The 17,997-nt window shown below is 34.8% G+C and overlaps 2 protein-coding genes across 2 annotated transcripts; both read right to left on the reverse strand.

Moving 5' to 3' along the window:
* Positions 1-3,106: 3,106 nt before the first annotated feature.
* Positions 3,107-10,506, reverse strand: LOC102602496 (xyloglucan galactosyltransferase KATAMARI1 homolog). Its single transcript, XM_015309043.1, has 4 exons — positions 10,350-10,506; positions 10,205-10,247; positions 8,798-8,896; positions 3,107-5,060 (listed from the first exon to the last, which is right to left on the reverse strand). The coding sequence occupies exons 1-4, from the start codon at positions 10,414-10,416 to the stop codon at positions 3,440-3,442; spliced, it is 1,830 nt and encodes a 609-aa protein (XP_015164529.1). The 5' UTR covers positions 10,417-10,506; the 3' UTR covers positions 3,107-3,439.
* Positions 10,507-12,071: 1,565 nt separating this feature from the next.
* LOC107060773 (uncharacterized mitochondrial protein AtMg00810-like) lies at positions 12,072-12,769 on the reverse strand. The gene is made up of 2 exons (XM_015309044.1): positions 12,369-12,769; positions 12,072-12,324 (listed from the first exon to the last, which is right to left on the reverse strand). The coding sequence occupies exons 1-2, from the start codon at positions 12,767-12,769 to the stop codon at positions 12,072-12,074; spliced, it is 654 nt and encodes a 217-aa protein (XP_015164530.1).
* Between the last annotated feature and the right edge of the window lie 5,228 nt (positions 12,770-17,997).

The following is a 17,997-nucleotide window of genomic DNA, read 5'->3' on the forward strand; positions in this document are numbered from 1 at the left end:
TATTATTATTATATATATATATATATATATATATATAGTAATATAGATAGTTTAACTTGAATTAAGTTACATATAGAAGTATTTCTATTCTACTTCCTATTCGTATTTTGCGTAAGTTTCATCCGATTTCATGCAATTAAAATTTATATTTGTGATCCTGGATAAAAATAATTATTATATTCTTAGGGGTCGTTTGATATGATGGATAAGAGGAGATAATCTCGGAATAACTTTTGAGGGGCCTTTAGGGGTCGTTTGGTGTTTTGGATAGGAGGGAATAGTCATGGGATAAAATTGTAGTGTCTATTAGTCCCTTGTTTGGTTACACACAATGGGATAACTTATCCTAGGATAAATAAATAGTACTGTTGGGATAAGTTATCCCTCCCACTTGGTGGAATAACAATATCAGAATAACTTATCCGAATAACTTATCCTGAGACAATATAATTAAAATGACAAAAATACCTCTGAATTCTTAAATCCTTTTTATTATCACTTTTCACACTAGTTTTTGGCCAATTTTAGTGCCATTTTTGTTTAGTTTTTGTTGTTATGGTGCAATTTTTGTCCAGATTTTGCTATTTATATGTCGTTTTTACTATTTTGTCAAGTTTAGGCTGTTTTGGTGCCATTTTGTCAATTTTTTTACTAAAGCGGTTTTTGATGAGTTTTGATCCAGTTTTTTTAGGTTGTTTTGTTATCGTTTGTCTTTCTATGCATCCTTAGAAGTCTTTGTTGCCACTTTCCAAGTTTTTCTCAAATCTTCCCCAAATATTCTTGGTGTCAAACGGGTCCTAAAAATTGGTGATTTGAATATACGAGAAACTAAGAATACTAGATACAACAATATACTCAGGAAAATTAAAAATAATAACTACAGGTTTAAAAAATACTCAAAATACCATTGTCTGATAATAAAGAAAAGATAAAATGATAGAAGTGATACATAAAAGGAAAAATTACATAAATATACATTTTATTTTATTAAAATCTCTAAAATTTCATATTATTAAAAAAATTACAAAACTTCTCTCTCGTATACATCCCAATCATCTCTCGGATACATCTCTATCCTCTTTTGGATACATCTCTCCCATCTCGAATACATCCCTATCCCCTCTCATTAAGTAATGTATCATTTGCATTCCATGAGCCATGTATCGATTTTTTTTATGTATATATCCGAGATCCTACAAATTTAAGGATTTTGTAATTTGAAAAAATTTAGGATAAAATGTAATTAGCTCTTAATACTACTTCATTTATATAATTCTTACTAAATAAAACATGATGATGTGGATTTAGCCAAATAGCTCACTCTGAAGTCTCTGCATGCTTCCACGTATTTAAACAATGGGCTCAATATAAGTTACTCTTTTTGTTTTAATTTATGCGTCAGTGATGGAGTTTGAAAAGTTTATATGTTTTTAAATAAAATATTTAAAGTTTTTCATTATTATAATTTATAAAAAAAAACATTTTTTTTCAAATAATACATGTTTCTCCTCTATCCCTATTTCTATGGCACAAATGAAATTTAGAAAGTTAAAGCAAATTTTTTGTATGGTTTTAAATATTTTAGATTCTTAGTAATTGTGATTAATATTACTTTTATATAATTTTTAAATAATATATATTATTTTTCCATTTCATTTTATGTGGCACTGATAAAAAATTGTGAGTATTGTTATAGTGTGATTTGTAATTGTTTTTATGTAATTTTTAAACATATAATCGAATATTTTAAGTTGTTAATTATTGTGATTTATAATAATTTTTTATGTATTTTTTAAATACTTTAAATTATTACATTATGATTTATTGATTTATAGTCCGTTTTATGTAATTTTTAAATATGTAATTGAATATTTTAAGTTATTAGTATTATAATTTATAATACTTTTGATATAATTTAAAAAAAAATTAAAATAAAGAAAATATTGAAGAAACACTATAAGCACACAACTCAAGCAGATATGTCGTTCATCATATATTTACTTGTAATATAAGAGTAATGTAACACAAAGGACTAAAGCAAATGTAGCATGAATACAGAAATAAATATGTACTCATCAAGTATCACTAATCGATCCTAAAGAGATAGTGATGAAGATTGATCTTCGAAACAATTCAAATAATTTGTCTATTTTAATAATACTAGTTGTAAAGTGAATATGCTAAGAGCCTTTGCTTATTTTATGTCCCCTTTTTTCACGAGTTTTGGATATTGAACATGGAAATCTTAACTTATTCTCAACTTCATTTTATTTTTGCTTGAATAAACTTCATTTTCCCTTTACCTGGCCCAGTTGGACAGAAAAAGAAGTGAATGTTAGGTGAGACGCATAAACAAAGATATAATTGGTTGTCAGATTTTAAGAATTAACGACATACATCTTCACTGGCATAGCGGATCAGAATTATTATTAAGGGGTGTCAATGATTATAGTAAAAAAATAATAATTTGTGAGGCTAGTGAAACTAGAACACACGATTTCAAGAAATTTTCACAATTCTCTTTACTTATGTCAAAAGATGTCAATTATATATATATACACACACAATTGACCTTTATATACAATATAATTTTCCGATGATCAGGGCGGGTCAGCCCCTGGTAGCAGGTCGGTAATGTGGTTTCTGTTCTGTTCACTGGCTTGTTTAACGTTCAATTCAGCATAAATCAACATTATCCTCCTTTTTTGAAATTTGAAAATAGAAAAGAGTTGAACTCCCTTAAATGGACGGATATGTTTCGTGGTGAAATTCGAAAAAAATATTTTTTATTTATGGCATAAAATATGATATTTAAAAATTAGAATTGTGTTCGACCATGAATATAAGTTAAAGTTATTTTTGACTTATTATGAATTATTTGAAGTAATAAAAAAAGTTAAAATATCTTCTTGTTGTTTTTCAAATTCTAAAAAACTTATTCTCTAAAAGTTTAATTTTTTTTAAAAAGTAAAAACATTTCATGGTCAAACACCTAGTCAAGAGTGTGTAGCATGAGAGTCCAACACAAAGGACACAAGACAAACCTGTACAAGAATTGCATTAAACGTTTAGGCGAACAATCACCAGTTGTACGTACAACAATCAACACAAACACAAAGGGCCCAAGCGCGATTCTTCTGTTTTGTTTCATTCCTCTGGCACCATTTAAGACGGTTAATAATTCGGAAACAAAACTAATAATTTACATGATGTATTCAATACTTCTCTTTACACCAGTCGTAACAAAAGAATTCATCCATAAAAACAACCTATACCAACGTAAATACAACATTAAAATTATTACTAGTACAAAACAATCATATCAATTTCATCCCAAACTGCAGCTGCTGTCAATTTAATGGCGCATTTGTGTGACAGGAAGACAGTAACTAAACATAACTGCCGTCATGCTCATGCACCACCAAAGTGCCAATTTTTATTACCATTTATACTCTCCTCCATGCTTCTTGATTCTCTTCAACACACCCTCCACTGCAATATCAAATGCATCTTTAACGCCATTTATCCCCTCATTGGGTTTACCATACACTATCTTCGCTATATTCTCTATAACTTTCTCCCTCATCGACTTCACCTTTTCTTTGCTGAAATTCTCAAGAACCGCTTTAATGGACGACCCATTTTTCACCGCGTACCGGTCTATGAACACTGAGTAACTCTCCGGTTCACCGGGCAGAAACCATTCGTATTGGTAATAAGCCGTTCTCTTCCAGAAGAAAACCGGAATTGAACCGGCCACCATGCAGTCGAAAATGGACCTTCGAGTGAAACTATCACCCCTGGGTTGTAAGCAAAAATCTGAATCGAGAAAAGTTTCCATAATTTCTGAAGTGCCATTGGAGCATTTGGAACCAGCACAGTCCAGAACTCGGCATGAATCTGACTCGCTGTAACAATGATTCAGTAATAAACCCCGGAAATCGTTTTTGATAAACCCACGTGTAGCTCCGGCGAAGCAAAACAGAGTTTTTCTTTCACGGTGACGGACGAAGTTCTGCCACTGTGCGATGTCGTCGGCGGTGCTGGGGTGGAATCCGGTGGGATAAGGTACTCCAATGTCGAAATAATCCCAAGGGTTTTTCTCTATAAGGAGGCGCGTGATGTTACGCATACCCGGCATGTATATACAACTTGAACCCCAATCTTCATCCTTGGATCGCCGGAAATCCCATGAAATCCGACCCATCGAGATGAAATGATCCCATCCGTCAGTTCGCTGCCAATAAGTCTGATTCTGAACCCAGTTGAGCAACAGCTCGCAATGCAGATCGCGATCTTTTGCACTGGAATTATTCTTAAACAAGTACTTCCCCACGGCGAGACCAGCATAAAACGGAATGTAAAAAGTCGACGCTGATTCCGGCTCCAAAGTCCTGCACCGGTAATTCAACATACGATTATGGTAAATTAGCTCCAATGCAAACTGGTCCGTCCAATACCACGAACGGATCAAGCTTTCCGGAATTAAATTCGAAATTGCGGTCGCTTCCCGGCCAAATCCATCGTTCGACAGCGCTTCGCAAGGGGAAATCCATGGGTTCAACTCATTACAATTTTGAATTAGCTCCGCGTTGAAAAACAGGGGAAGGTCGTATACATAGATTTTACCTAAAGGACATAAGTCAGTAACATTATCAACTTGTGTAATGGTCGAACTACTATCAGCATGAACGGCGGCGGAAGATTCAGTGGGGAGGGTAAGGGGCGGAGAAGAAGAGTGGGGGTGGAAAGTGATGTAAGCGGAAAAGGGGCGGGAGCGGAGAGTGAAGAGGAGAAGAATTTGAAAAAGGAGGAGGGTAAGAATAAGCCATGTACGTGGATTGTGAAAAGAAATCAGAAAGGAGTTTTTTCGATCGGAAAAATCAGGGGATTTGGGTTTTGAAGGAGGGTTATTGGAATTAGGAAGCATCAGGTTCCGGCGAATTTGGCCGGGAAAATCAAGAATGGAAATGAACACGGAGGTTGTTGAGAAGGCGGCGGCGGTGGTCCAAAATGGTGGAGACAATACAGAGAATAAAGTGAGCGGGGAGGTTAACAATCAAATGGTGGGTTGTGTTGTCTCCCTTAATCAAAGGGACATGTGTACTAAATAGCTGTTGTTCTAATTCGTGGCGGAATCAAAATTTTCAATAAGAAGGTTCAAAATATGAAAAAATAGATAAACGAAGTAATTGAAGGGGGTTTGACATCTATTATATATATCTAAAAATTATTTTAAGCATGTATAAGTCATATAATTTTCCGCCAAAAAAGATTCGGATGAATCCCTAATTGTAAGATGGCTCCGCCACTGGTTCTAATAGCCGCCAGCAGACATGAACTATACAAACTCTTTTAACACTTCATACAAATAAAAATAGAAAAGTGGTTCTGAATATAAAAAAATCTTATGGCGAGTATTATTTTTTTATGAGCCATTGGGGTTTCAATGTGAGCTCACTTTAGGTGGGAAACAAAATAAAATAAATTTTATGTACCTATTTATAATTTTATGAAATCTAGTGGTAATATTTTTCTATAGTAATTTTTTTACTCTTTTCTCTTCCTCGTTCGTCCTTTGTAACATGATTTTTTTCTCCCTAAATCTACCCTTGCAATAAGATGTTGATATTTTTTTTCTTCGTTAAAGAGAGGTTGGTGTTTGATCAAACTCAAATGTGAAAATTAACTTAGGAAACATAATTAGATGATCATATAATGTCATATTGAAAAATACAACAATAATACTAGGTTTGACCTTGTCACCTTGATAGTATATTAAGAAAAATGATTCAAGACACAACTCAATGTCAAACGCAAATTAACAAAGTGAAAATTGTCGAATAATATTACATAACGTAAGCACGCTAAATTTTATTTATTGGAGGTGGACAAATGAAGGTCATTGTTTGATTACCTAATAATATGTCGTCAATTTGTTGTTGGGAAAGCGACGGCAGCAGCTCTACTTTCGATGGACGGAAACTGAAGATTTGAAGGAGCGGCCACATGCACTGTGCATATGATTGTGAAATGAACAGAATTCTGTTGCTTAAACTTGATCGTGGTGCGGGGTTGAATTAAATTTGAATGGATCAAAATAATTAACGGATCAAGATTCAATTCATTTCAAATTTACTTGAGTTAAAATGAGCTGGGTAATGGATTATGAGTCAAGACCTAATCCAATTCAATTTTAACTAAGTTTTAATTTTCTCTATTTGTTCTTTTACCGTTTTACAATATTTTAATACCTAATAAAATTAATCTTTTTTTTATTATGACTATATATAGCATATCAATTTTTTTTTAAAAAAAATCAATAATATTTAAACAAAATTTCTCTCGAGTCAATTTAGATTACATATCACTAAAATTTAATGAGTTGAGCATGGGAGGATTATTAAACGAGTTAGGTTTGATTTCACTATCCTAATTTGTCATAATATTTCCAACCAATCATTGACTAAACAAAAATTCAAATTATATCCATGAAGACTGATTCCTTCGGACTCCAATACCGACGGATTGATCAGTTTTTAATTCTCTATTTGTCTTGGGGTGAATGGTGGAGCTAATGGCATATATACAAAATTTAAGCAGCATTTATTTATAAGTAAGATATATTTTTATCGCATTGATTTAGATTTTAGACGAATTTTAAGCTAGAAGAGGAGGTCTTGAGTTCACTGCTACTTATACCACTTATTGATTTATACTGATTTGAACCTCTAACCTCCCACAACAAAATCAGGTAATGAACCAATAGGCCAATAAATATTTTTTGTCAAGTAATATCATTTCATTAAATATATATCTTATACATAGTACTATAAATATATACATTTAATAAAACTTTTAAAAAAGAAAATATCACTTGATACTCATTTGCTCAACGTGGGTCCGGCTCTCGGTGAAGCCACAGACCTACTGGGAAATTTTTATTCCTTCAGAGGTAGGAAGGTAAAAATAATCATACTTACGACATCTGGACGCAAAAATAAATAAATAAACAGTCTCCATGTTGCATCGTATAATCTAAACACTAAAATATTCATGAGAAATAATCCGACTCCTAAGAATAATACTACTGAATTATTTATTTATTTTTTGAAAGATTTGGCAGTAGCTGTCACCTTGTGAAATGTCAAGACAGATCAGTACAACATTTTTTCATTAAGGGATCGTTTGGCTATTGAAATACGATAGAGTTGTAATATTTTGTGGGATTAACTATTTCATTTTTTATATGATATTAACTAATTTCTATCATTTTAGTTAGTACAAAATGATTTGTAGAACTAATATACTTTGACTAAACGTGTCTTCTGCAATGAACTTGTGATAAACGTTTCAAGAATAAATAGAATATCACACCATACTTGAAAAACAAAAACATAAACAAGTGAAACTTTGATCAGTAGTCAATCAATTGGGATATTGTAATTATTACTTTTCTGCATCCCAATTAGTATTATCTTTCGAATTTGTAGCTTCAAATAAGTCTATTTTTAATCATATATTTTTCATTTATCTTTTAAATCTTTTCAATTGTCAATTATTATGACTAAAATTGTTTGATTCTCTAAATTTGAATTGTATTTTTTAATTATGTTTATTCCTGACCAGATAAACACTATCGTATAATATATAAAGACTGACTTCAATTTTTCGAAAAGCCAATAGTATTATTTATTTTGAGAAGGGGTTACCACTTTTGTCTTAACCTCACGCGTAAGTTCTGCTAAAGCTCCACTCAGAACCTTGGAATAAAGGAACTGAAATATAGTAATATACTTCCGATGTCCCAATTTATGTGACTTACTTTCCTTTTTAATCAGTTCAAAAAAGAATGACACATTTCTATATTAAGTAACAATTTAATTATAAAATGTCTATTGATTTACAACCACACAAATTTCTATCATTCATTTTAAGTTTTAAAAGTTTTTTTTTTTCTTAAACTTCGTGCCGAGTCAAACTACCTCACATAAAATGAAACGGAAGGAGTAATATAATATATATATCCCTCGAGTCAAATATAAAAATCACAAAAGCATTTTAGTCACCTAAAATCCCAAGTGAGCATCTTACTTTTTTTCCTTTTGAAAAAGCAATTTGCAGTTCCTTAATTAGTGCTCCCTTAAGCAATTATAACCAACTTTAATCATTATTTGCAGCTTGACCTAAGTCTCATTTCAGGGGATTGGAATCTCTCATGACTCATCAACTCCAAAAATGATTGGCAACAAAATGTGTAATATATCGTATGGCGTTGCCAAGCTAGCTTTTTAGAAAAGGATTTCCAAGTCCATATATAAGGAGATCACCAATTCATCCCCCAACGAATGTGATAATCTAGCCCACAAAGTAAATTGTGGTATGAACGATACCACTCATCCAATTAGAATGTGATCTGAACAACAGCAGGTCACCAGCTACTAACATCCATAAGAGTTTGTAAAAATTCATTTGCATCAGCTAAACCAATCATATGACTTGTTAACTCATCAGTCTCATATCCATATGGAAATTATACTCATGTTTCACAGGATTGATAGGTTTCTGTGATTATGTGATCGAGTTGTAGCATGAGAATAACTACTGCTGGAAAAGTAGGATAAATATTGCAACTACTTTCAGTTTAAATCGGTTTTAATTTATTCTAGAAAGAACATTCACCGGGAAAGAACAATATCTCGTTCAACAAATGGTAGATAGAGCAAAAAGACACTAGGGAAATAAGCTTCAAGAGCTTGCACAATCTAGAGACTAACACGATACCATAACCACTTACTGCTTCTTCAATAGCAGGGGTCCAACGTTATCTCCGGTTTCCTTATTGTGCTTCACATGGCTTCCATCACATAGAGGAAAAGTCCCAGACCTCCAACACCTGAACACAAAAATTTCCCACTTACTAAATTCAGTTCGAAATGTTATTCTAGCAAGAGTTCCAGAATCAAGAAGGCAATAATAAGTAGGGAGATATCAATGACTCTGTTCTCCAGTTCAACTATCAGTAAATGTAGATAACATATGGTCCTCTTCCGAACCAATTAAAGAGAAAAGGGGGTGGGAGCGGGAAAGGAGGGTCTTCGTTCAGCATCGAGCCCCTTAAGTCACCCCCTTGAGAAGGCTTACAGTGCTCAATGAATGACGGAGACGGACCAGAGACAAATTCAACTAGAGCAACTCACATTGGACATACTGGTTATCAAGGTCGAATCCTGATCTTCTCCGAGTTATATGCATCTCTCCCATCCCCATTAAAAAAACTAGAACTTGACTAATCCTGAATTAAACCGAGAAACTCTAGGATCTCTGACAAATTATCCATTTTTTTATATCTGTTTCAAGATGCCTCTTAGATGTAGAAAATGTGATTCATTTTACTTTGGTTAAATGATGTAACTTCTTACAATAGTCTTTTTTGATTATATTACCCTATACAATCAGGTATAGCATCATATGTGATAAACATAATTATGTAAAACAATCAAAACATTACAATAAAATGTTTCATTATTATTAGGAATATTTATGTGCTCTAAGCCTCTAACACACGTAGTGTTGTTTCACATCAAAAGTATAAATAGTACTCATATGATAATTACAACATAATTTAATATATACCTAAGGTATATATTAACTAAAGTTGGCAATCAAACACCTGACTATTAAGGATATAATACTGAAGTATTTTCAATAAATGTATAACCAAAAACAATCCTTCAACACCAATATTCTTGAAGGACTTAAAGTGAAGTGGCCATCTATACAAACATTTTGGAATATGAAATTAATTTAAACAAAATCAGATTCAATATCACTACCAATAATAGGGTTGACTTCCTTTTTTCCACGGACGAACAACATGTATCAGGTAACTCTGACCACCAAAGGTGATAACTGATGGGATAATAGGACTGACTATTGATTGGACTTTATATATGTACGACTACTTTTTTTCAACTTCAACCAAATAATGTCCCATCTCTACTAAAAATGAACAAAAATTTCTTTTTTCCTATGAACTTACCAAAAGTCGCAAGTTCACAGTTACAAAAAGAATTTTCAAATAAAATAAGATTTTGGAATAAATAAACACTGTTGATTGACCCATACCACTATGTGGCTTGTCCCCATTTTCACATAAGGTAAGACAAAAAGGGAGAAATAATTGAATAAATTAAAATTTTGCAGGTTTCTAACAATTTTTGTCAGCAATGCATATTCGCAACTACCTGGAATCATTGTAAAAATTTTCAACAACAACAAAAAGAAGAAATACTAAAATAATATATTAAATTGAGAAATTATGAAAATGTATAAAACAGAAAATGAACCTGCAGTAAGCAGTAAGAGGCTTAGAGAGTTCAGTGACGAGAACAGAGTCGACCACTTTTGCTTCATCCTTCTTAATGTCTGGGTTTATAGCTTGGGCACGAACCACCACCATACGCCTTGGCTTCGCGGTGAAGGAAGCTAATGCGCCGCCGCATGAGAAGCCAGATTGAATTATGCTAGCTGTAGACGCCATTGATGTTCTCTGTTATTATTATTTGGGAATGAGTTGATGCCTAAATAAAAGGAGAAGAGAAAGGGGTGACGAACGTGTGGCGAGCACGGTCCTCCCTTGTGAATTTTGATTTTCCCCAAATCGAGTGGAAGCTACAATATCCACGTTCCTAAATTTGTGATTTCTATTCAACGGCGAAAACGGAAAGTAAAATGCAAATTACATTCAATTGAGTTTAACTAAATCCAATCCGCGTCAAAAGTTTTACATGGAAGGATAACCAACAAAATTTTCTAATGTTGGTCGTTTACAAAGCCATTTGCACATGGGTTATAATTGGTGAATTGTTTAATTATGCAATGGTCAATAATATTATAGTAATATATGAATAAATCATGCATGTTAAATTGTGATAATAATTAAACCGATGTTATTTGGGTAAAATTATACACATGATACTAAAGTCAAGTCATAAAGTGATTTTGAGTGTTACTTACAAGGACATATATATTTGAGCGCAAACTTTCTAAAATTATCTCAAAAATTAACTAGGTGATTAATGTAAATTAAACTACTCTTTCACTTGTTAGTGAAAACATCATCTTCTTTTGTTTGGAGTTGAAATACATAAATCAATATGGAAGGAAACCCATACATTGACTACTATTGATACTTCAAACGTTTACATGTAATCCTTCTTTTAAGGGTACATGTACAGAAGTCAGAATATAAAGCAACAAGAGTATTCAAATTAGTTTTGGCACAAGTGAAATGAAAGCAAAAGATGTACGTACTATACTTTTCGAGAAAATATTGTTAATTTTGTCATATACTTCAATGGGATTTATTATTATATGGATCGTGTTTAGTTTGACTAATAAAAGTAAACTCTACACCATTTTGTCAATCACTTGAAAGTGTTAGTTTCAGTAGAGAAGAATCAGTAATGGAGAATCTCAGAGAAAATTGTGTAAAACTGTATTGAACTCATAGAGTCATTCATCAATTTACAAGTGTGTATCTACTCTATATATAGCACATTATATTCAGCTAACTAGACTAGTTATGCTAACTCAACTATGATTAATAATAACTAACTTGTAACAACTTTCCTAACAGCTTTATAACTAACTATTCTATCAGTGTACTGTGGTTGCTACTGCCTTAGCTCCTTTACTGCATAACACCCCTCCTCAAGCTGGTGGCTGAAATAGATCTCTTACTCCCAGCTTGGACATTAAGTATAGATGTGAAGCTTTCCACAATCCTTTTGTAAGCAGATCTGCCAGTTGGTCTTTTGTTGAAACATGATGAGTCTTAATCATTTTTTGTAGTAGTTTTTCTCTGACAAAATGACAATCAATGTCAAAGTGTTTGGTTCGTTCATGAAATATAGGATTGGATGCAATCTGAATTGCAGCCTTACTGTCACAATGTAGATCCACTGGTTGCTTGAAACCAATAAGCCAAGTGATCTTTGTTACAGCTGACGCCATGCTTCTGAATTTAGCTTCAGGAGAGCTTCTGGCAACTGTCTCTTGTTTTTTTTTTATTTCCAGGAAATGAGTGCATCTCCAAACTTCACAAGATAGCCTGTTACTGGCCTCCTTGTTTGTAAACAGGTGGCCCAGTCAGAGTCACAATAAGTAGTAAGCAATTCTGAACTTTGTGCAGGCATGAACAGACCTAAACCAGGAGATGCCTTAATGTACTTAACCACTCTAAGTGTTGCTTCCATGTGAGACTCATTTGGGGCAGGCATGAATTGACTTAGAACCTGAACTGCAAAAGAGATGTCTACCCTGGTCATGGTCAGTTACAACAACCCCCTACTAGCCTTTGATACCTTCCAATGTTCTCCAAGGGTTTATCTGTAATAACAGCCTCTGAACCTTGTGTATGTGTGTCATATTCAATAGATGTTAATCTTACATTAGGATCTAGTGGTGTATATACTGGCTTTGCACCACTTAATCCCATTTCAAAAATGAGTTCCAGTGCATATTTGAGTTGATTCATTACATACCCCTCCTTAGACCTGGCAAACTCAATGCCAAGGAAAAACTTCAACTCACCCAAGTCTTTTATCTTAAACTTAAGTTTCAGATCATTTCTGGTCTTGTCAATCAGAGTAGTACAACTCCCAGTTACAAGTAGATCATCTACATATACAAGGACTATCACCAGTTCTGCACCAACATTCTTAGTGAACAAGGAGTAGTCATAGTGACTTTGAATGAACCCCATCTAAACCAGTGCTTCAGTCAACTTCAAGTTCCATTGTCTAGGTGCCTGTTTGAGTCCATAAAGGGACTTGTGTAATTTGCAGACAATGTTAGATCTCTCCTGTCTGCAAAAACCAAGAGGTACAACCATATAAACATCTTCAAGAAGATCTCCCTGCAAGAAGGTATTGTGCACATCCATCTGAAAAACAAGCCAATGTTTGGCATCAGCAACAGCCAGAACTGACCTGATAGTAACCATCTTAGCCACAGGAGAGAAAGTTTCAGTGTAGTCCAGACCATCCTTTTGATTGAAACCCTTGGCAACCAATCTGACTTTGTACCTCTCAATAGCTCCTGATGCTAAATACTTAACCTTAAACACCCATTTACAGCCAATAGGTTGTTTACCAGGTGGGAGCTCAGTAAGACTCCAAGTGTAATTTTCTTCCAAAGCAGTAATTTCTGTTTGCATAGCCTCAACCCACTGTGGTTGTGAAGAAGCCTCAAGAAAAGTACTAGGCTCAGTAATAGCAGCATGAGATGGTAAAGCAGCATCATAGGAAGCAATGAGATTAGCATAAGAGACATAATTGGAGAGTGGATACAGGCAGCTGGAAGCAGGCTTAGAAGTGTGGAAATCATGAAGCCAAATAGGAGGTCTGATGGTCCTAGTAGATCTTCTCAAAGAGCTACTGGTACTGACAATAGCAGGAACAACACCTGATGAATTAGGAGGCTCAGCCAAGACTTCCTCAACTACAGGAGAAACAACCTGAGCAGGCTGAGCATCAACTGAAAGACCCTCAACTGAATCAGTATCAGCAAGGGTGATAACACCACCTGTCTCAGCATGGAGCAAACCTATAGGCTCATTCAGAAATTGTAGTACAGGGAATAAAGAGGAACTCATGTGTTTGAAGGGAAAAACCTCTTCCTTAAACACAGCATCCCTGCTAACAAAGAAATTCTTACTAGACAAGGCATACAACTTGTACCCTTTCTGGAGAGTGGAGTAACCAAGTAGCACTGCAGGAAGTGCTCTGGAGGCAAACTTGTCAACCCATCTCACCTCAGTGGTAAACACAAGACAACCAAACACTCGTAAATGATCCAAAACAGGGGGAACTTGATACAACAAGTCATGAGGAGTCTTGCCCTGAAGGACAGAAGAGGGAAGTCGGTTGATCAGGTAGACATTAGTAGTGACACATTCACCCCAAAATCTAAGAGGTAGACATGCCTGAAATCTAAGTGACCTAGCCATATCTAGGATGTGTCTATGTTTTCGTTCAACAACCCCATTCTGCTGAGGGGTATAAGTACAAAAACTTTGATGAAGAATAACAAATGTGTTAAGTAAGGAGGTAACTTGGGAGTTGAAAAACTCACAACCATTGTCAGTTCTGAGTATTTTAAGAGTAGTGGAGAAGATATTCTTAACCATGGCAAATAAGTTAGTTAAAGTTACTATAACCTCAGCCTTAGAGTTAAGCAAGATTAACCAAGTGTATCGTGAAAAGTCATCAACCAAAGTAAGAAAGTATTTCTTATTATCATGAGTAGGAACTCTATAAGGACCCCATACATCAGCATGTAGAATGTCAAAGCAAGCAGTAGTAGTAGAATTACTCAAAGGAAATGCCAGTCGAGACTGTTTAGCCAAAAGACATACAGTACAAATAGGAGTAGAACTAGAGGAGATAGACTTGAAACAATTAAGTTTTCTAATAGTAGATACAAGAACATGACCTAAGCTTTTATGCCAAAGAGACGTATATACATTACAAGACTGAGTAGAGGCAGTGTGGGCCACAACTTGAGTAGACTGCAAGGGCACTTCAAGGGATTTATTCAACAAGCAATCAATATTCACAACATACAGATCATTCTCCAGTCTGCCAGTCCCCCTCACAGTCCCACTTGAGAGGTCCTGAAAGACACAATAGTTAGGATAGAAGATGACACAACAATTGTACTCCTTAGTCAATTTTGAAACTGACAGCAAATTATGTTGAAAAGCAGGAATATGCAGGACATTAGAAAATTTTGTTCCTCCAAAGACCTTAGAGGAACCAATATGAGTTACTTGAGCAAGTGCACCATTGGTCAAATGAACCTTATTACATGAGGCATTAGTTAATGAAGAGTGTTGATTCATCATAATCATGTTATGAACCATATGTTGAGAAGCTCCAGAGTCAATAATCCATGTATTAGCCTCAGTTAGCCTCAGTAATGGTAGAGGAATAATGTTTCATACCTGATGCAAGCATGTTATCACAATTGGCCTTTGCCTTTGTCTTCTCATTCTCTTGATCCAACATGTTTAGGAGATGCTGGTACTGTTGTGGAGAGAAATGAGGATGTTGCTAAACCTGTGAAGCATAATGATTAGACATGAAAGCATGATAATGAGCATTAGATGAGGAACCATCACCATGTGGCTTGAAATGAGTGCTTCTATGTGACTGTTGCTAGATCCTTCAGCAGACTGAACTGAGTACTGCATAAGTTGATTATTACCAGTAGCAGCTCTTGCAAGATTAGCTTCAGGAATTAGTCCAGTGGTTGTTCTTATCTTACCCTTCCAATTAGCAGGGTAGCCATGAAGTTTGTAACAAGTAGATCTCACATGACCTTTCCAGTTGCAGTAGTCACAAAAGAGTTCCCCCCGTGTGGCGACATGCAGATCATTCTCCAGTCTGCCAGTCCCCCTCACAGTCCCACTTGAGAGGTCCTGAAAGACACAATAGTTAGGATAGAAGATGACACAACAATTGTACTCCTTAGTCAATTTTGAAACTGACAGCAAATTATGTTGAAAAGCAGGAATATGCAGGACATTAGAAAATTTTGTTCCTCCAAAGACCTTAGAGGAACCAATATGAGTTACTTGAGCAAGTGCACCATTGGTCAAATGAACCTTATTACATGAGGCATTAGTTAATGAAGAGTGTTGATTCATCATAATCATGTTATGAACCATATGTTGAGAAGCTCCAGAGTCAATAATCCATGTATTAGCCTCAGTTAGCCTCAGTAATGGTAGAGGAATAATGTTTCATACCTGATGCAAGCATGTTATCACAATTGGCCTTTGCCTTTGTCTTCTCATTCTCTTGATCCAACATGTTTAGGAGATGCTGGTACTGTTGTGGAGAGAAATGAGGATGTTGCTAAACCTGTGAAGCATAATGATTAGACATGAAAGCATGATAATGAGCATTAGATGAGGAACCATCACCATGTGGCTTGAAATGAGTGCTTCTATGTGACTGTTGCTAGATCCTTCAGCAGACTGAACTGAGTACTGCATAAGTTGATTATTACCAGTAGCAGCTCTTGCAAGATTAGCTTCAGGAATTAGTCCAGTGGTTGTTCTTATCTTACCCTTCCAATTAGCAGGGTAGCCATGAAGTTTGTAACAAGTAGATCTCACATGACCTTTCCAGTTGCAGTAGTCACAAAAGAGTTCCCCCCGTGTGGCGACATGTCGGTGATTCCGTTCGGCCGAGCCAGCTATCGAAAGTCTTGCAAGCAACCTACACTAAGCTAAGCGAGCTAGAAGCTAAAGTGAATCTTTTTTGGCATCTTTTTCTTTGCTCATTTCCTGCACCAAGCCAAGTTAGCTCATCATAGGGCTTTTTATTTTTAAGAAAGAAGACTCAGGCACACTTCCCTATACTTCTCCTAAGTGACATCAAAATACTCTTTCAGCCGATTGTTTGTGTGGGACTTCTGAGAAGATCTACAACCAGTTCCTGAAGGAGGATTAGATCCAGAATTGGAATTGAAACTTGATCTAGACATAGAACTTTTGTTGTTACTGAAGAATGTCATGGCCTCATTCACCAAACTGGAATTATCACTACCTACTGCATTAGATTTTCCAAGGATCCTCTGACTCTCCTCAGCCAAAACAAGAGAGTAAGCCTTGTTAACCCCTGGGGAAGGATCCAACATCATGATCTGACTTCTACACTGATTGTAAGACTTATTTAGCCCTAAGAGAAATTGCATCAGTCATTGATATTCAAAATGTACTACATATGTCTTAGAAACATCCAGGACAAGGCATAAGGGAATCAAACTCCATCCATAACTCCTTAAGTCTAGAGAAATAACTAGAAACAAATAGCAGTCCTTGACTGAGTGTAGCAATCTCTTTGTGCAGATATAATATCCTAGATCCATCTACCTTATCAAACCTCTCCTTCAAATCAGTCCATACTTGTTGAGCACTGCTAGCATAGACTATGCCACTTAGTAATTCCCTACTAACGGAGATCATAATCCATGATTGAACAATAACATTACATTTTCCCCACAAGTCATGCATAAAAGTAGTGAATTTATCCTTAGAACATTGACCAGTAATGAATCCTAACTTTCCTTTACCTAGAAGACCAATTTTCATAGATCTGCTCCATAGAGAGTAGTTTTTAGATCCTGTGAGTTGAATTGAAACTAAAGAGCTACCTGACGTGTCGCAGGCTTGCAGATGAAGAGGATGATGAGCATCTACGACTGAGTGACCTCCACCAATCCCTGAGGAAGCACCTGCACTTGAACTGATGGCAACTTCCACCATTGTAGAGATTTGAATGAACTATAGTCTTTGTTGTTTCTAGGACAATGCAACTACTCTTCTTCGAGCCTTATGCTACACTGAAAACAGAGAGATCCTTAGAGCTTCACCTTAAGCTCTGATACCATGTTAGTTTCAGTAGAGAAGAATCAGTAATAAAGAATCTCATAGAAAACTGTGTAAAACTGTATTGCACTCATAGAGTCATTCGTCAATTTACAAGTGTGTATGTACTCTATATTTAACACATTATATTCAACTAACTAGACCAGTTATGTTAACTCAACTATGATTAATAATAACTAACTTGTAACAACTTTCCTCACAGATTTATAACTAACTATTCTATCAGTGTACTGTGGTTGCTACTACCTTAGCTCCTTTACTGCATAACAAAAAGTAATATATATGATCAAGTTTTAAGGATTATAATTTGTAAACAATATAGATCAAACTCGACTTTAATTTTGAAAAACATTCATATCATACAATTTTATACTTACTAAAAAGTTAGATAATTTAATTTTACACAATAAATATTCCACAAATGTAAGAATCATGATTCCTTACAAGTTACATGTTATAATAAATTTGTAATAGTGTGACAAGTTATTATTGTCACTATATACTATTTATTTATTTTTAAAAAAAAAGAGAAA

This window comes from Solanum tuberosum, unplaced genomic scaffold (genome assembly GCF_000226075.1).
Source record: "Solanum tuberosum cultivar DM 1-3 516 R44 unplaced genomic scaffold, SolTub_3.0 scf00099, whole genome shotgun sequence".
In the NCBI taxonomy this organism is placed as follows: domain Eukaryota; kingdom Viridiplantae; phylum Streptophyta; class Magnoliopsida; order Solanales; family Solanaceae; genus Solanum; species Solanum tuberosum.